This window comes from Mizuhopecten yessoensis, unplaced genomic scaffold (assembly GCF_002113885.1).
Source record: "Mizuhopecten yessoensis strain PY_sf001 unplaced genomic scaffold, ASM211388v2 scaffold2205, whole genome shotgun sequence".
Classification (NCBI taxonomy): domain Eukaryota; kingdom Metazoa; phylum Mollusca; class Bivalvia; order Pectinida; family Pectinidae; genus Mizuhopecten; species Mizuhopecten yessoensis.
In genome coordinates, this window is record NW_018404430.1 from 22,509 (window position 1) to 43,766 (window position 21,258).

Genomic DNA, 21,258 nt, shown 5'->3' on the forward strand with positions numbered 1-21,258 from the left:
CTTTCTTATAGTCAACAAAACAACAATATAAACGTTTACTATCATTTAGAGATTTTGTAATAATGGCATGAAGCGCGAAAATGGCGTCAACCGTACTTGTTCCAGGACGAAAACCAAACTGTGCATCTGTGATAATGTCATTCGACTCCGACCAGTCTACTAGTCTTTTATTCAGTACAGATGTAAAAAGTTTCGCCATACAGCTCAGGAGACTTATTCCACGATAATTATTAGGATCGTTTTTATCACCTTTTTTAAACACCGGGACCATCACCGCTTTAGACCATTCTTCAGGGAAACATCCAGAGTTAAATACATTATTAAAAATAGTATGTAAGGCTTGTAGTAAAATGTCACCAGCTTCAATAAAATATTCGTTTAGTAAACCATCTAGACCATGCGCTTTTTCTCGTTTTAGACGCTTGATAGCACATTTAATTTCGTCTGTAGATATACTACGGTCAAGTTCATCAAACACAGTGTTCCTATCAACATTTTCTTCTACATAATCATTATCCGACGGGTCGAGATTCGTGGCTACCTCCTTGAAGTGATTAAAAAATTCATCCAACGACACATTTGAAACAGTGGATTTTGTACTTGAGAATTTTTTATAAAAATAACGTGGATTGGTTTTCTGTAAGTGTTCCATCATATCTCCCTCGACCTTCCTATATTGCCTTTTACATGCGGCTTCAGAACGTTTGTATTCCCGTTTCCTTCGTATTAAAAGATCATGGGTTTCATCACATTTATTTCTGTTAAAATTATTCAATGCAGTCAGGTATTCTCCCCTCAAAGCACGCAACTGCCTGTCGAACCAGGGCTTATCTTGTTCATTCCATTTATATGTTGGTCTACTTACACCTGTTCTTCATTGGAGTGTAGTGACAAAAGGCTGTCTAATAGGAATAGACTTGTAATCAACACCTGTTCTTTATTGGAGTGTAGTGACAAAAGGCTGTCTAATAGGAGTAGACTTGTAATCAACACCTGTTCTTTATTGGAGTGCAGTGACTTACAGCTTTAACCAGTAACTCTTTGTTTTAGTTATTTTATACAGCAAACGCTTTAAATGAATTATGCTAGGTTGACAAAAAATATTTCTTAACCAATGTCAGTGAGATGACAAGGCATTGCTAGGCACACATCCATTTTGGTTTCTACAATAATCTATATAGCAGCTGCTACGATCAAAACCCCGAATTCTCCAGGGGGTTTGTCATTAACTGCATCCTTTTATCATACAGCTGAATACAGCCAACTCATTATTTCCCTGAAATTGCTAAGGTTAACAGAATCAGTTAAGTGAACAAGATTCCAAAGCTTACCATAGGTCTCCCCATATATCTTGGCAAAGGAGGCAAGAGTGAAACAGAATCGGTAGTAGGAGCTTGCGAAGCAAACATTTCCAAGTAACGGAGACACTATCTTATTCTCTTCGTCTTCTGCATAGACACTGTAATCAGAGCAAACACAGAAACTATACTATACAGCATTATTGGTGTAACTATACTATAGAGTATTATTGGTGTAACTATACTATACAGTATTATTTGTGTAACTATGTTATACAGTATTATTTGTGTAACTATAAAGTATTATTTGTGTAACTATAAAGTATTATTGGTGTAACTATAAAGTATTATTGGTGTAACTATACTATACAGTATTATTTGTGTAACTATACTATACAGTATTATTTGTGTAACTATACAGTATTATTTGTGTAACTATGTTATACAGTATTATTGGTGTAACTTTACAGTATTATTGGTGTAACTATACATTATTATTGGTGTAACTATACAGTATTATTGGTATAACTATACTATACAGTATTATTGGTATAACTATACTATACAGTATTATTGGGGTAACTATACAGTATTATTGGTGTAATTATACTATACAGTATTATTGGTGTAACTATCCAGTATTATTGGTGGAACTATAACATACAGTATTATTGGTGTAACTATACTGTACAGTATTATTGGTGTAACTATACTGTACAGTATTATTGGTGTAACTATACTGTACAGTATTATTGGTGTAACTATACAGGATTATTGGAGTAACTATACTATACAGTATTATCGCAGTAACTATACATTATTATTGGTGTAACTATACAGTATTATTTGTGTAACTTTGTTATACAGTATTATTGGTGTAACTTTACAGTATTATTGGTGTAACTATACATTATTATTGGTGCAACTATGTTATACAGTATTATTGGTGTAACTTTACAGTATTATTGGTGTAACTATACCATACGGTATTATTTGTGTAACTATACAGTATTATTTGTGTAACTTTGTTATACAGTATTATTGGTGTAACTCTACTATACAGTATTATTGGTGTAACGATACTATACAGTATTATTGGTGTAATTATACTATACAGTATTATTGGTGTAACGATACTATACAGTATTATTTGTGTAACTTTGTTATACAGTATTATTGGTGTAACTTTACAGTATTATTGTTGTAACTATACTATACAGTATTATTTGTGTACCTCTGTTATACAGTGTTATTGGTGTAACTATACAGTATTATTGGCGTAACTATACAGTATTATTGGTGTACCTATACAGTATTATTGGTGTAACTATACTATACAGTATTATTAGTGTAACTATACTATACAGTATTATTGGTGTAAGTGATCCTGTAATGTATTTAGACGTTTTTGTAAGACCATTTCCATATCTACCCTGTATCAACCCACAACCTCCATATATCAGCCTGAGAGACCAGAGGCTCGTGGGCTGATATAAGTCAAAGATTAAACTGAGGTAGGATATGGTCACTTAATGGTTACATTATCATACACTAGACATTGTAAATATTTCAGTCAACATTACTGATTATAACACAAATCATGTGTAATAGAAGTATAATTTTCAAAACTATTGAAATGGAAGTAAAATAGATATGATATGTGCTAAGCAGTTATGACCCATGCGTGTGCTGGTCAGATATGGCATTATGTGGGTAGACATGGGTCAGTTTGGATATGGCCTGTGCACAAATTGCAGAATTGTACATGCAAAACAACCCATATTGCAGTACATGATAAAATCTTTTAATGGATTGAGTCATAACTTACTGCTACAATGTTATAAGATACTAATTGTTTCAAGGAACGCTCTATACAAATACTTATTGAGAAGGTTTACTAACTTCACACCAAACAGTTTAACACAGCACACATGAGATAGGTATACCTGATGAGAGCATTGACTTCCTCGAGGATGTGTCGGAGCTTGAAGTAGGCGTCTGTGGGAGGCAGCTTCAGCTCCAGTATGAGACGGTCGACCTTGTTGATACAGATGGTGAGAGGAAGCTTCTCTTGTATGGCATGTTTAATGAGTCGCTCAGTGTTCAACATCACCTGTTAAACACAGATTGTGTCAGTGGTAAAAATCACACCTATTGTCACATAAAACATGCAAGTTATTATACATAGTTGTCACACAAAACATGTAGGGTATCACACAGTTGTTGTACAAAACATGTAAGTTTTCACAAGGTTGTCACACAAAACATGTAAGTTATCACACATTTGTCGCACAAAACATGTAAGTTATCACACAGTTGTCGCACAAAACATGTAAGTTATCACACAGTTGTCGCAAAAAACATGTAAGTTATCACACAGTTGTCACATAAAACATGGAAGTTACCAAACAGTTGTCACACAAAACATGCAGATTATCATATAGTTGTCACAAAACATGTAAGTTATCACACAGTTATCACACAAAACATGAAAGTTATCACACAGTTGTCACACAAAACATGCAAGTTATCACACAGTTGTCACACAAAACATGTAAGTTATCATACACAGTTGTCGTACAAAACATGTAAATTATCACACAGTTGTCACACAAAACATGTAAGTTATCACACAGTTGTCACACAAAACATGCAAGTTATCACACAGTTGTCACATAAAACATGTAAGTTATCACAGTTGTCACACAGTTGTCACACAAAACATACAAGTTATCACACAAAACATGCAAGTTATCACAGTTATCTCACAAAACATGCAAGTTATCACACAGTTGTCACACAAAACATGCATTATTATACACAGTTGTAACATAAAACATGCCAGTTATCAAACAGTTGTCACACAAAACATGTAAGTTATCATATAGTTGTCATATAAAACATGTAAGTTATCACACTCTTATCACACAAAACATTTAAGTTATCATACAGTTGTTGCACAAAACATGTAAGTTATCACACAGTTATCACACAAAACATGCAAGTTATCACACAGTTGTCACACAAAACATGTAAGTTATCATATAGTTGTCATATAAAACATGTAAGTTATCACACTCTTATCACACAAAACATGTAAGTTATCATACAGTTGTCACACAAAACATGTAAGTTATCACACAAAACATGTAAGTTATCACACAGTTGTCACACAAAACATGCAAGTTATCACACAGTTATCACACAAAACATGCAAGTTATCACACAGTCGTCACACAAAACATGTAAGTTATCACACAGTTGTCGTACAAAACAAGTAAGTTATCACACAAAAAATGTAAGTTATCACACAGTTGTCACATAAAACATGTAAGTTATCACACAGTTATCACACAAAACATGCAAGTTATCACACAGTTATCACACAAAACATGCAAGTTATCACACAGTTATCACACAAAACATGCAAGTTATCACACAGTTGTCACACAAAACATGCAAGTTATCACACAGTTGTCACACAAAACATGCAAGTTATCACACAGTTGTCACACAAAACATGTAAGTTATCACACAGTTGTCACACAAAACATGTAAGTTATCACACAGTTGTCGCACAAAACATGTAAGTTATCACACAGTTGTCGCACAAAACATGTAAGTTATCACACAGTTGTCGTACAAAACATGTAAGTTATCACACAGTTGTCACACAAAACATGTAAGTTATCACACAGTTGTCGCACAAAACATGTAAGTTATCACACAGTTGTCGCACAAAACATGTAAGTTATCACACAGTTGTCGCACAAAACATGTAAGTTATCACACAGTTGTCGCACAAAACATGTAAGTTATCACACAGTTGTCGCACAAAACATGTAAGTTATCACACAGTTGTCGCACAAAACATGTAAGTTATCACACAGTTGTCGCACAAAACATGTAAGTTATCACACAGTTGTCGCACAAAACATGTAAGTTATCACACAGTTGTCACACAAAACATGCATTATTATACACAGTTGTAACATAAAACATGCCAGTTATCAAACAGTTGTCACACAAAACATGTAAGTTATCATATAGTTGTCATATAAAACATGTAAGTTATCACACTCTTATCACACAAAACATTTAAGTTATCATACAGTTGTTGCACAAAACATGTAAGTTATCACACAGTTATCACACAAAACATGCAAGTTATCACACAGTTGTCATAAAACATGTAAGTTATCACACTCTTATCACACAAAACATGTAAGTTATCATACAGTTGTCACACAAAACATGTAAGTTATCACACAAAACATGTAAGTTATCACACAGTTGTCACACAAAACATGTAAGTTATCACACAGTTGTCACACAAAACATGTAAGTTATCACACAGTTGTCGCACAAAACATGTAAGTTATCACACAGTTGTCGCACAAAACATGTAAGTTATCACACAGTTGTCGCAAAAAACATGTAAGTTATCACACAGTTGTCACATAAAACATGGAAGTTACCAAACAGTTGTCACACAAAACATGCAGATTATCATATAGTTGTCACAAAACATGTAAGTTATCACACAGTTATCACACAAAACATGTAAGTTATCACACAGTTATCACACAAAACATGCAAGTTATCACACAGTTATCACACAAAACATGCAAGTTATCACACAGTTATCACACAAAACATGCAAGTTATCACACAGTTGTCACACAAAACATGCAAGTTATCACACAGTTGTCACACAAAACATGCAAGTTATCACACAGTTGTCACACAAAACATGTAAGTTATCACACAGTTGTCACACAAAACATGTAAGTTATCACACAGTTGTCGCACAAAACATGTAAGTTATCACACAGTTGTCGCACAAAACATGTAAGTTATCACACAGTTGTCGCACAAAACATGTAAGTTATCACACAGTTGTCGCACAAAACATGTAAGTTATCACACAGTTGTCGCACAAAACATGTAAGTTATCACACAGTTGTCGTACAAAACATGTAAGTTATCACACAGTTGTCGCACAAAACATGTAAGTTATCACACAGTTGTCGCACAAAACATGTAAGTTATCACACAGTTGTCGCACAAAACATGTAAGTTATCACACAGTTGTCGCACAAAACATGTAAGTTATCACACAGTTGTCGCACAAAACATGTAAGTTATCACACAGTTGTCGCACAAAACATGTAAGTTATCACACAGTTGTCGCACAAAACATGTAAGTTATCACACAGTTGTCGCACAAAACATGTAAGTTATCACACAGTTGTCACACAAAACATGTAAGTTATCACACAGTTGTCGTACAAAACATGTAAGTTATCACACAGTTGTCACACAAAACATGTAAGTTATCACACAGTTGTCGCACAAAACATGTAAGTTATCACACAGTTGTCGCACAAAACATGTAAGTTATCACACAGTTGTCGCACAAAACATGTAAGTTATCACACAGTTGTCGCACAAAACATGTAAGTTATCACACAGTTGTCGCACAAAACATGTAAGTTATCACACAGTTGTCGCACAAAACATGTAAGTTATCACACAGTTGTCACACAAAACATGTAAGTTATCACACAGTTGTCGCACAAAACATGTAAGTTATCACACAGTTGTCACACAAAACATGCAAGTTATCACACAGTTGTCACACAAAACATGTAAGTTATCACACAGTTATCACACAAAACATGCAAGTTATCACACAGTTGTCACATAAAACATGTAAGTTATCACATTCTTATCACACAAAACATGTAAGTTATCATACAGTTGTCGCACAAAACATGCAAGTTATCACACAGTTGTCACATAAAACATGTAAGTTATCACACTCTTATCACACAAAACATGTAAGTTATCATACAGTTGTCACACAAAACATGTAAGTTATCACACAGTTGTCACACAAAACATGCAAGTTATCACACAGTTGTCACACAAAACATGTAAGTTATCACACAGTTATCACACAAAACATGCAAGTTATCACACAGTTGTCACATAAAACATGTAAGTTATCACACAGTTATCACACAAAACATGCAAGTTATCACACAAAACATGCAAGTTATCACACAGTTGTCACACAAAACATGTAAGTTATCACACAGTTGTCACACAAAACATGTAAGTTATCACACAGTTATCACACAAAACATGCAAGTTATCACACAGTTGTCACATAAAACATGTAAGTTATCACACTCTTATCACACAAAACATGTAAGTTATCATACAGTTATCACACAAAACATGTAAGTTATCACACAGTTGTCACACAAAACATGTAAGTTATCACACAGTTGTCACACAAAACATGTAAGTTATCACACAGTTATCACACAAAACATGCAAGTTATCACACAGTTGTCACATAAAACATGTAAGTTATCACACTCTTATCACACAAAACATGTAAGTTATCATACAGTTGTCGCACAAAACATGTAAGTTATCACACAGTTGTCACACAAAACATGCAAGTTATCACACAGTTGTCACATAAAACATGTAAGTTATCACACTCTTATCACACAAAACATGTAAGTTATCATACAGTTGTCGCACAAAACATGTAAGTTATCACACAGTTGTCACACAAAACATGCAAGTTATCACACAGTTGTCACACAAAACATGTAAGTTATCACACAGTTATCACACAAAACATGCAAGTTATCACACAGTTGTCACATAAAACATGTAAGTTATCACACAGTTATCACACAAAACATGCAAGTTATCACACAGTTGTCACATAAAACATGTAAGTTATCACACAGTTATCACACAAAACATGCATTATTACACACAGTTGTAACATAAAACATGTAAGTTATCACACAGTTGTCGTACAAAACATGTCAGTTATCACACAGTTGTCACACAAAACATGCATTATTATACACAGTTGTAACATAAAACATGCAAGTTATCAAACAGTTGTCACACAAAACATGTAAGTTATCATATAGTTGTCACAAAACATGCAAGTTATCGCACAGTTATCACACAAAACATGTAAGTTATCACACAGTTGTCACATAAAACATGTAAGTTATCACAGTTGTCACACAGTTGTCACACAAAACATGTAAGTTATCACACAGTTGTCGCACAAAACATGTAAGTTATCACACAGTTGTCGCACAAAACATGTCAGTTATCACACAGTTGTCGTACAAAACATGTAAGTTATCACACAGTTGTCACATAAAACATGTAAGTTATCACACAGTTATCACACAAAACATGTAAGTTATCACAGTTGTCACACAGTTGTCACACAAAACATACAAGTTATCACACAAAACATGTAAATTATCACACAGTTGTCGCACAAAACGTAAGTTTCACACAGTTGTCGCACAAAACATGTCAGTTATCACACAGTTGTCATATAAAACATGTAAGTTATCACACAGTTGTCACACAAAACATGCATTATTATACACAGTTGTAACATAAAACATGCAAGTTATTATACACAGTTGTCACATAAAACATGTAAGTTATCACACAAAACATGCAAGTTATCACAAGGTTGTCACATAAAAGATGTAAGTTATCACAGAGTTATCACACAAAACATGCAAGTTATCATACAGTTGTCATACAAAACATGTAAGTTATCACACAGTTGTTGCACACAACATGTAAGTTATCACACAGTTGTCGTACAAAACATGTAAGTTATCACACAGTTGTCACACAAAACATGCATTATTATACACAGTTGTAACATAAAACATGCAAGTTATTATACACAGTTGTCACATAAAACATGTAAGTTATCACAGAAAACATGTAAGTTATCACATTCTTATCACCCAAAACATGTAAGTTATCATACAGTTGTCGCACAAAACATGCAAGTTATCACACAGTTGTCACATAAAACATGTAAGTTATCACACAAAACATGCAAGTTATCACAAGGTTGTCACATAAAACATGTAAGTTATCACAGAGTTATCACACAAAACACGCAAGTTATCATACAGTTGTCATACAAAACATGTAAGTTATCACACAGTTGTCACACAAAACATGCAAGTTATTATACACGGTTGTTTCATGAAATTTATATTTACCCCTTCTGGAGCATACATGACTTGTATCACTGTTTATATTTACCCCTTCTGGAGCATACAGGACTGTGTCACTGTTTATATTTACCCCTTCTGGAGCATACAGGACTTGTGTCACTGTTTATATTTACCCCTTCTAGAGCATACAGGACTGTATTACTGTTTATATTTACCCCTTCTGGTGTATACAGGACTGTATCACTGTTTATATTTACCCCTTCTGGAGCATACAGGACTTGTATCACTGTTTATTTTTACCCCTTCTGGAGCATACAGGACTGTATCACTGTTTATATTTACCCCTTCTGGAGCATACAGGACTGTATCACTGTTTATATTTACCCCTTCTGGAGCATACAGGACTTGTATCACTGTTTATATTTACCCCTTCTGGAGCATACAGGACTGTATCACTGTTTATTTTTACCCCTTCTGGAGCATACAGGACTGTATCACTGTTTATATTTACCCCTTCTGGAGCATACAGGACTTGTATCACTGTTTATATTTACCCCTTCTGGAGCATACAGGACTGTATCACTGTTTATTTTTACCCCTTCTGGAGCATACAGGACTGTATCACTGTTTATATTTACCCCTTCTGCAGCGTCCACAAACACCACAACACCATCACTGATCCTGAAGGCCGCCGTCACCTCATCAGAAAAGTTCACATGGCCTGGTAAATACAATGCAAGAGTTTTTGTACTATACTGTTAATATATAGCCACTTAGGTAATACAGGAATCAATGTGAAAGATTTTTGAAATTTTTCTCTATCAAAATTCACATTATCCTTTTTTGAAAACAGAATGAATGTAATATCAAATTTCAGATACCCAACGCATGCACAATTAAAACTATACTTTTTTAACTTGATAGTGTTATATAAAAATATTTACTATATATACATAGGGTGACCAGGACTGTCAAAATTAAATCAATATATTTATTTTAATGATGAATTTATCTTTGACAGTCAGTTAAGATTCCTTACAATTTCAGAAATTATATATATATATATATCTTTTGATATATCTGGTTATTATTTACCTGGTGTATCAAAAACATTGACAAGAAAGGACTTCTTCTTCGAGTCTGGTAATACCAATGTGACGGGTGAAGCTTTGATACTCACTCCTCTCTGTAACAATAAACTTATCTCTAGTACCATGTCTAGCCTAGACATTACCCTTGTATTGTCTATATAAACATCACCCTAAAGTAAGACATGAACATCACCCTAAAGGAAGACATGAACATCACCCTAAAGGAAGACATGAACATCATCCTAAAGTAAGACATGAACATCACTCTAAAGTAAGACATGAACATCACCCTAAAGTAAGACATGAACATCACCCTAAAGTAAGACATGAACATTACCCTAGATTAAGACATGAACATTACCCAAATTAAGACATTAACATTACCCTAAATTAAGGCATGAACATCACCCTAAAGTAAGACAAGAACATCACCCTAAATTAAGTAATGAACATTACCCTAAATTAAGACATGAACATCACTCTAAAGTAAGACATGAACATCACCCTAATTTAAGACATGAACATCACCCTAAATTAAGACATTAACATCACCCTAAATTAAGACATGAACATTACCCAAATTAAGACATGAACATCACCCTAAATTAAGACATGAACATCACCCTAAATTAAGACATTAACATCACCCTAAATTAAGACATTAACATCACCATAAATTAAGAGACCAATTAGTAATGACCATAACCAATGAAGGCAAATAATTTTACACTGTAACCTTGAGAGTAAGTCAAGGCAATATTTTAAAAAGAAATCATTAAAGCACAGCATCATTGCACAAACCTACAGACACTAAACGCAATTTGAGCTAAAAATTGATGTTTCTAATATTTTGCATAAAATACACACTTTTAAGATTGTTTCATTTTTGAAGAGATACATGTAATTAGGGAGTGTTACCTCTTGTTCTGTAAACAGTGTGTCAGTGTACCGGATCTGTGAGAACAACAAATATTTCATCATAATTAGTGGAAGTAAACAATTGATCCACTTCATTTAAACCAGTTGTATCCTTACTAAAAATGACAGTAGAAATAGAGCCAAGGAACCATTCCACATAAGTTTGAGTTTATAGGAGAAACACATGTTTTACTTAACACCTTCCTTAACTGATATTTTCCCTAGGGAGTTGAGAACGATATTGGCTTATTGCAAAGGCCCTTTAACTACGGATAATAATTTGTGAACCTCTTTGAGAAGACCTACCAACTAGATTGTGATAAAGCGGTATAGAAGAACCTCAAATTATTATTATTATTAATAAATACATTACAATCTGTAGCAGGGATTGTTACATAAAAGCATTTTATTTTAATACTTAGGTAGCAGAGTACAGTAGAAATGGCCTATGGCTTGACCCTAAAAATAAAGGGCATGTCTCGGATAAACATGGATAGCGGATTCATCCTGCACAACACACCTACATATATATATATATATTTATAAACTTCATTTTGAGTACGTTTTTTTAGAAGAATGATATTTTTTTTCAAAAAGTGATTTCCCAAGATTTGGGACTTGTGAGAACCATGGTTACCACATCAAAAAATGCCTTTTTCTTTAAAACAGTCTTAAATTAAATATCACCTACTCGGTAACAGAAATACTCACGTTTAGCATACATTGTAGGTCGTTCAACTGGATTTTTCACAATATTTACCCATGTGCTGAGTACAAAAATAGACTACAGGAAAAGCTAGCTTTTGTTGTGTAGACACAGATTTGTAAATGGCCAAAAATGTAGTCTCAAGCCAAATTCGATTTGTTTTTTAAATGTGAGGCCCACATAGTCCAATTCATCATGTATATGCCAATTTTAGAGCTGATTTTTTTTTTTTAACTTTTGATACATGTAATATTACAGGGGTTATTCATTGTACAAAAATTTCACCCATGGCCAACGTAGGCTACTGTGCACTGCTACCTACCTAATAAGTAATATTTATAAACTTAAACAGACCTTTAAAGTTAATAACTATCATTATAATACCTCATCTATGTCTGAGTGCTAAACACATCATATGAGAGGGAAACAATTCATACTATCTCCTGGCAGTCAGTGATTTTAGTATAAATTTGGAAAAAAAACATCAAAAACTAGAACTGTCGCCTATGGGCTAACTAATACCCCCTGCGTTCCGGCATCTTGTTGCCCCTGTAGGGGCTAAATAAACAAGGGAAAAAATATATAGAAAGATGAAGGGTCATGAAACAAGAGGCCCATGGGCCTTAACGGTCACCTGATATATATATACAGAGAGTTGATTTTGTTTTTAACATGAACAGAAATATTATTCAAAGTGACAAACAAGAGGCCCAAGAGGGCCTGTATCGCTCACCTGAATATTTAAGCAGTCATAGCAAAATATTCTCATTAAATATTATATTGCACTAAAAATATTTCCCTCGCAAACTTTGTTGGCTCCATCTGTTGAAACTACCAGCAAAATATTATTATAAGATTCTATGCTTTTTGATTCTTCTTCAGAAGTTGCTGACATATTTTTCCCTGTGATCTTGTAAGTAGGTCAATGTCATTTTCCTTCTCAAATTGGTTAGCTCTATTCCAAAAAGCTACCAGCCAAATCTTATGAATCCATTCCTTTTAGTTCTCAAGAACAAATCCATTAAAATGTTGTTGACCTCTGTGACCTCTAAAGTAGGTTGAGGTCATTTTCATTTGCAAACTTTGGTGAGCTCTATCCCGGGAAGTCACCAGCCAAATATTATAATTTTATGCCTTTTAATTCTTCAGAAGAAGCTGTTTGAACTGTTTGACATATTTGAACGCTGTGACCTTGAAAGTAGGTCAAGGTCATTTTCATTCGCAAACTTTGTTTGGCTCTTTCCCAGGAAGCCACCTGCCAAATATTAAGATTTTATAACTACCAGTTCTTCAGAAGAAGTCGTTTAAAGTGTTTGACATATCTGCCTCATGTGACCTTAAAAGAAGGTCAAGGTCATTTTCATTCTCAAACTTTGTTCGGCTCTTTCCTAGGAAGCTACAAGCCAAATATAGAGATTATATACCTTTCAGTTCTTCAGAAGAAGTCGTTTGAAGTGTCTGACACATTTGACTCCTGTGACCTTGAAAGAAGGTCAAGGTCATTTTCATTCTCAAACTTTGTCGGGCTCTATCCAAGGAAGCCATCAATCAAAAATAAAGATTCTATACCTTTCAGTTCTTCAGAAGAAGTCATTTGAAGCTTTTGACATATATGACCCCTGTGACCTTGAAAGTAGGTCAAACTAGTTTTCATTCTCAAACTTTGTTGGGCTCTATCCCAGGAAGCCACCAGCCAAATATAAAGATTATATACCTTTCAGTTCTTCAGAAGAAGTCGTTTGAAGTGTTTGACACATTTGACCCCTGTGACCTTGAAAGAAGGTCAAGGTAATTTTCATTCTCAAACTTTGTTGGGCTCCATCCAAGGAAGCCATCAGCCAAATATGAAGATTCTATACCTTTTAATTCTTCAGAAGAAGTCGTTTGAAGTTTTTGACATATTTGACCCCTGTGACCTTGAAAACAGGTCAAGGTCATTTTCGTTCTCAAACTTTGAAGGGTTCCTACCAACAAAGCTTTCAGCCAAATATCATGACTCTAGGCCTGTCCGTTCTTCAGAAGAAGTTGTTTAAAGGAAAAGTTGACGGACGAGGACGGACGGACGGACGACGGACCCCGCGCCACGGCATAAGCTCACTTGGCACTTCGTGCCAGGTGAGCTAAAAAAAAGCTAAAAACAATAAAACCACCTTATTTAATATCTAGCATACAGATTTCAGACTAAAAAGTATTTGAAACTAGCACCTCTGATTCTAAACAAGGAAAATGAAGAAATTTTAGCACACTGACTCCATTGAGCCCTACCTTGGGGGTAGGGCTGGCTCAAAATTTTCAAAGTATCAAACTGTCAACTCAAGGTTATAATTCCAATCAAGTTATTAACATGTAATATTCAAAGACCTGGGGGTCAGTCAGGGCTCAGATGTGCTTATTATCAAACTGCTACCTAATACTGATAATGCTAACCCAAATTGAATTACTTCCAATGGAAATTAAACAAATGTTGGTCCAAAATGTGATTTCCCTATATAAACTATAGTAAAGTTTACCCCCTCCCCAGGGGGAAATGTGAGACCCCAGGGTCATGAAATTCACAATTTCATTAATGCACCTTAAGACCCTTCCATCTATGAAGAGCATTTGATTCTACCATATCTGGGTCTTGAGAAGAAGAGTTTTGAAATTTTAGTCAATTTGACCCTTTTTGGCCCCGCCCCTCAGGCCCCTGGGGGCTTGGGACCAAACCGGCCCCTATTATTGTTGATCTTTGTCCATGGAAAGTCCCTGCAAAATTTCATTGAAATTGGTTCAGGGGTTTTGGAGAAGAAGATTTTTGAAATTTTAGTCAATTTGACCCTTTTTGGCCCCGCCCCTCAGGCCCATGGGGGCTTGGGACTAAACCGGCCACAGTTTTTGTTGACCTTTGTCCATGGAAGGTCCCTGCAAAATTTCATAGAAATTGGTTCAGGGGTTTTGGAGAAGAGGTCGAAAATGTAAATTGTTTACGGATGCACGACGGACGACGGACGATGGACGACGGATGACGACGGACAAAAGGCGATCGCAATAGGTCACTTGAGACTTTGTCTCAGGTGACCTAAAAATCTAATCTCAGATGTCGTATCGACAGAAAGATGGAAAAGACAAACACCACTACTGTGACCTTTGACTCAATGACCTCAGAATTTTGTCACAATGTAGCTTGCATCAATGCTACATTTGCTCAAAGGTATGTGTATACAAAATACCTACCATTTCTGTCATAATTAGCCATTTCAGTAACATAATGCATCTGTGACCTTTGACCTCATGACCTTGGAAGTTTGTCATAATATAGCCTGCATAATTGGCTACGATACTCTTATGTGTATGTGTATACAAAATATCCTACTGTTTCCGAGACAATAAGCCATTTCAGTAACGTAATTCATTCGTGGCCTTTAACCTCAAACCCTATGACCTTGGAAGCTGTCAGTAGAGAAGATTGCATTAATGCCTACAATATTCTAATGTATATCTGTATACAAAATACCTTCCATTTCAGAGATATTTAGCCATTTCAGTAACGTATTTCATTCGTGACCTTTGACCTTTCTATATATTACCGTACCAGATTTTGAAGGAATTGAATAAAAAACTAGAACACTGACAGGTCAGTAAGGGCCCCGTCTTATGGCAATATATCCCCCATAATCATCAAGAAGCAATCTGCCCATATAGCTGAGCTTGACGTTTGACATTTGGACTTCAAAAAAAATCGCAAGGAAGCAAAATATACATTTCACATGTACTATGATGTGAGTCTTGTTTCTTTCCACCTCCATATTTGCTGGGCTAACAGAAATGTAAATACCGGTGCGATACTCATTTGTTAGCTTTGATTTTTTTATTTCACCTTTAATACCTCCTCCATCAAGAGCCAGTGTCAAAGTCAGAGATCCACTTTGTCTTTGACCTTTGGACCCAAATGACATTGACCATTAACCCAGTGACCCTGATATTTGGTCAATTGACTTATTCTTTAATTATGACCAACTTTGCTTCTTAATATCATAACAAAATGTTCATCAGTGAAAAATACAAAACTTGACCTTGACCCTTTGGACCCCGTTACCTGGACCTAAGGTCAGTTGACTCTGTGCTAAGTTCTGAACAACATTGTTTCATAATGTCATAACAAAATGTTCATCAGGGAAAAGATACAGAATTTAACCTTCACCTTTGACCCAGTGACCTTGACCTTTGGTCAATTGACTCATTGTTTAATTCTGATCAACATTGCTCCAAAGTGTCATAGCGAAATGTTCACCAGTGAAAAGATACAAAATTTTACCTTGACCTTTGACCCAATGACCTTGACCTTTGATCAGTTGACTCCTTGTTTAATTCTGATCAACTTTGCTTCATCATGTCATAACAAAATGTTCATCAGTGAAAATATGCCAAATTTGACCTTGACCTTTGAATCTAATGACCTTGACCTTTGACCTCAACTTTTTTCCTCAGTGTGTCTCTTTGTTTAATTCCGGACAACTTTGCTTCATAATGTCATAGTGAAATGTTCACCAGTAAAAAGCTACAAAATTTGACCTTGACCCCTGACCCGATGACCTTGACCTTTGGTAAGTTGACTCCTTGTTTAATTCTGATCAACTTTGCTTCATAATGTCATAACAAAATGTTCATCAGTGAAAAGATGTAAAATTTGACATTGACCTTTGAACCTAATTACCTTGACCTTTGACCTTGACTTTTTACCTCAATGTGTATTTTTGTGAACTGAACATCTTGACCAAGTTTCATGTACATCGGTCAATAAATACCAAAGTTATCAGCCAGGAACAAAATTTTGGACAGACAGACAGACAGACAGAGTGAATGATTACTATAGGGCACCCGTATCTCCGATACGGGGCCCTAATAAAAAGTTCATTTGTTTTCTGCCATGGTCTAGAGAAGGTTTATGAACTGAGGGCTATAACTTCGTGAAAAGGGGAGATAACTCAATGAAAAGTACTTTACACACATCTCCAAGCTGCAAGGATTGTTATCAGCAAATTTCCTTGAAATCCATCCAATAGTTTAGGAGGAGTATACGGTACTACATTGCGTCCACGGACGGACGAACAACCTGAATCCAGTATACCTCCCACCCCCCCCCCAAATTCTTTGCTGGGGGTATAATTATCCAGGGGAAAGGGCTTAATAAAACCCCAAACTGACCTTAAAAAACACTGACAGCGAACACTAAAAGTTTACAATACATCACATCTTCCAGTCTTTTGGAGAAATGTGACATTTGTTTCAACAGCAACAAAGTAACCTTATGAATTGATAGATTTAATTCTTGTAATTTTACTTAATTCTTTCCTGATATAATAAACAGTTTCTTGTCCATAATTCCCTGTAAATAAAATAACCCTTACATCTTTGTCATCTGTGCCATCAATTTCTGGATGGGTCTGTGAAACTAAACAGTCCACGAAGGAGGTCTGCAATGGATAAAACATTGATCACTATAGCAACATGTCCACAAAATGTTTACATAATAACAGAGCTTAAGGAACAATTATCCAAACCAATCAAATTAATCTACAGAAAGTTAAGTGATATTGCTCTGAATTTGAGTTGAAGTGTAAAATTGTCGATCTACATCCTATACTTGATAACGTGTACTCACTTTGCCATGATGTAAGTGTCCACACAGCGTCACATTTCTGATGAGATCTGGCGTGTCCATCAGGTCAGCTAAAAACCTGAGGATGTGAAAAAACAATCACCAATAAATAACATATACGTTGAGTGTTCCTCTTTAGGAGAAGAGTGTTACTGTGTATTCATGAAAATAAATATATGCCAATTCAGTGGTATGAGTTAGGGGTACGTTAAGAGCACTGTATCACTATAGATAGGGAGCCTGTACAGGGGGTTCTGTATCACTATAGATAGGGACCCTGTACAGGGGGTTCTGTATCACTATAGAAAGGGACCCTGTACAGGGGGTTCTGTATCACTATAGATAGGGACCCTGTTGAGAGGGTTCTTTATCACAATAGATTGGGACCCTGTTGAGAGGGTTCTGTATCACAGTAGATAGGGACCCTGTACAGGGGGTTCTGTATCACTATAGATAGAGACCCTGTACACGGGGTTCTATATCACTATAGATAGGGACCCTGTTGAGAGGGTTCTGTATCACTATAGATAGGGACCCTGTTGAGAGGGTTTTGTATCACTATAGATAGGGACCCTATTGAGAGGGTTCTGTATCAAAGTAGACAGGGACCCTGTTGAGAGGGTTCTGTATCACAGTAGATAGGGACCCTGTACAGGGGGTTCTGTATCACTATAGATAGGGACCCTGTACATGGGGTTCTGTATCACAGTAGATAGGGACCCTGTTGAAAGGGTTCTGTATCACTATAGATAGGGACCCTGTTGAGAGGGTTCTGTATCACAATAGATAGGGACCCTGTTGAGAGGGTTCTGTATCACAGTAGATAGGGACACTGTTGAGAGGGATCTGTATCACAGTAGATAGAATCCCTGTTGAGATGGTTCTGTATCACTATAGATAGGGACCCTGTTGAGAGGGTTCTGTATCACAATAGAATGGGACCCTGTTGAGAGGGTTCTGTATCACTATAGATAGGGACCCTTTTGAGAGGGTTCTGTATCACAATAGAATGGGACCCTGTTGAGAGGGTTCTGTATCACAGTAGATAGGGACACTGTTGAGAGGGATCTGTATCACAGTAGATAGAATCCCTGTTGAGAGGGTTCTGTATCACTATAGATAGGGACCCTGTTGAGAGGGTTCTGTATCACAATAGAATGGGACCCTGTTGAGAGGGTTCTGTATCACTATAGATAGGGACCCTTTTGAGAGGGTTTTGTATCACAATAGAATGGGACCCTGTTGAGAGGGTTCTGTAAAACTATAGATAGGGACCCTTTTGAGAGGGTTCTGTATCACAGTAGATAGGGACCCTGTTGAGAGGGTTCTGTATCACAGTAGATAGAATCCCTGTTGAGATAGTTCTGTATCACTATAGATAGGGACTATGTTGAGAGGGTTCTGTATCACAGTAGATAAGGAACCTGTTGATATGGGTCTGTATCACAATAGATTGGGACACTGTTGAGAGGGTTCTGTATCCCAGTAGATAGGGACCCTGTTGAGAGAGTTCTGTACCACGATAGATAGGGACCCTGTTGAGAGGGTTCAGTATCACAGTAGATAGGGACCCTGTTGAGAGGGTGTTGTATCACAATAGATAGGGACCCTGTTGAGAGGGTTCTGTATCACAGTAGATAGGGACCCTGTTGAGAGGGTTCTGTATCACAGTAGATAGGGACCCTGTTGAGAGGGTTCTGTATCACTATAGATAGGGACCCTGTTGAGAGGGTTCTGTATCACAATAGATAGGGACCCTGTTGAGAGGGTTCTGTATCACAGTAGATAGGGACCCTGTTGAGAGGGTTCTGTATCACAGTAGATAGGGACCCTGTTGAGAGGGTTCTGTATCACTATAGATAGGGACCCTGTTGAGAGGGTTCTGTATCACAATAGATAGGGACCCTGTTGAGAGGGTTCTGTATCACAGTAGATAGGGACCCTGTTGAGAGGGTTCTGTATCACAGTAGATAGGGACCCTGTTGAGAGGGTTCTGTATCACTGTAGATAGGGACCCTGTTGAGAGGGTTCTGTATCACTATAGATAGGGACCCTGTTGAGAGGGTTCTGTATCACAATAGATAGGGACCCTGTTGAGAGGGTTCTGTATCACAGTAGATAGGGACCCTGTTGAGAGGGTTCTGTATCACAGTAGATAGGGACCCTGTTGAGAGGGTTCTGTATCACAATAGATAGGGACCCTGTTGAGAGGGTTCTGTATCACAGTAGATAGGGACCCTGTTGAGAGGGTTCTGTATCACAGTAGATAGGGACCCTGTTGAGAGGGTTCTGTATCACTATAGATAGGGACCCTGTTGAGAGGGTTCTGTATCACAATAGATAGGGACCCTGTTGAGAGGGTTCTGTATCACAGTAGATAGGGACCCTGTTGAGAGGGTTCTGTATCACAGTAGATAGGGACCCTGTTGAGAGGGTTCTGTATCACTATAGATAGGGACCCTGTTGAGAGGGTTCTGTATCACAATAGATAGGGACCCTGTTGAGAGGGTTCTGTATCACAGTAGATAGGGACCCTGTTGAGAGGGTTCTGTATCACAGTAGATAGGGACCCTGTTGAGAAGGTTCTGTATCACTATAGATAGGGACCCTGTTGAGAGGGTTCTGTATCACAATAGATAGGGACCCTGTTGAGAGGGTTCTGTATCACAGTAGATAGGGACCCTGTTGAGAGGGTTCTGTATCACTATAGATAGGGACCCTGTTGAGAGGGTTCAGTATCACAGTAGATAGGGACCCTGTTGAGAGGGTTCTGTATCACAGTAGATAGGGACCCTGTTGAGAGGGTTCTGTATCACAGTAGATAGGGACCCTGTTGAGAGGGTTCTGTATCACAGTAGATAGGGACCCTGTTGAGAGGGTTCTGTATCACAGTAGATAGGGACCCTGTTGAGAGGGTTCTGTATCACAGTAGATAGGGACCCTGTTGAGAGGGTTCTGTATCACAGTAGATAGGGACCCTGTTGAGAGGGTTCTGTATCACAGTAGATAGGGACCCTGTTGAGAGGGTTCTGTATCACAGTAGATAGGGACCCTGTTGAGAGGGTTCTGTATCACAGTAGATAGGGACCCTGTTGAGAGGGTTCTGTATCACAGTAGATAGGGACCCTGTTGAGAGGGTTCTGTATCACAGTAGATAGGGACCCTGTTGAGAGGGTTCTGTATCACAGTAGATAGGGACCCTGTTGAGAGGGTTTTGTATCACAGTAGATAGGGACCCTGTTGAGAGGGTTCTGTATCACTATAGATAGGAACCCCGTTGAGAGGGTTCTGTATCACTATAGATAGGAACCCTGTTGAGAGGGTTCTGTATCACAGTAGATAGGGACCCTGTTGAGAGGGTTCTGTATCACTATAGATAGGAACCCCGTTGAGAGGGTTCTGTATCACTATAGATAGGAACCCTGTTGAGAGGGTTCTGTATCACTATAGATAGGAACCCTGTTGAGAGGGTTCTGTATCACTATAGATAGGGTCCCTGTTTAGAGGGTTCTGTATCACTATAGATAGGGACCCTGTTTAGAGGGTTTTGTATCACAGTAGATAG

The 21,258-nt window shown here is 36.9% G+C and overlaps 1 protein-coding gene across 1 annotated transcript in view; it reads right to left on the reverse strand.

The window, feature by feature from the left end:
- The window catches only part of LOC110445292 (116 kDa U5 small nuclear ribonucleoprotein component-like), a 56,842-nt gene that overhangs the window by 19,680 nt on the left and 15,904 nt on the right, over positions 1-21,258 (reverse strand). Inside the window, exons 6-12 of the mRNA XM_021489831.1 lie at positions 17,697-17,772; positions 17,443-17,508; positions 11,350-11,385; positions 10,436-10,526; positions 9,979-10,061; positions 3,245-3,411; positions 1,332-1,459 (exon numbers count right to left, since the gene is read on the reverse strand). Coding sequence (XP_021345506.1) covers positions 1,332-1,459; positions 3,245-3,411; positions 9,979-10,061; positions 10,436-10,526; positions 11,350-11,385; positions 17,443-17,508; positions 17,697-17,772 — 647 coding nt within the window. The remainder of the gene's footprint in view (positions 1-1,331; positions 1,460-3,244; positions 3,412-9,978; positions 10,062-10,435; positions 10,527-11,349; positions 11,386-17,442; positions 17,509-17,696; positions 17,773-21,258) is intronic.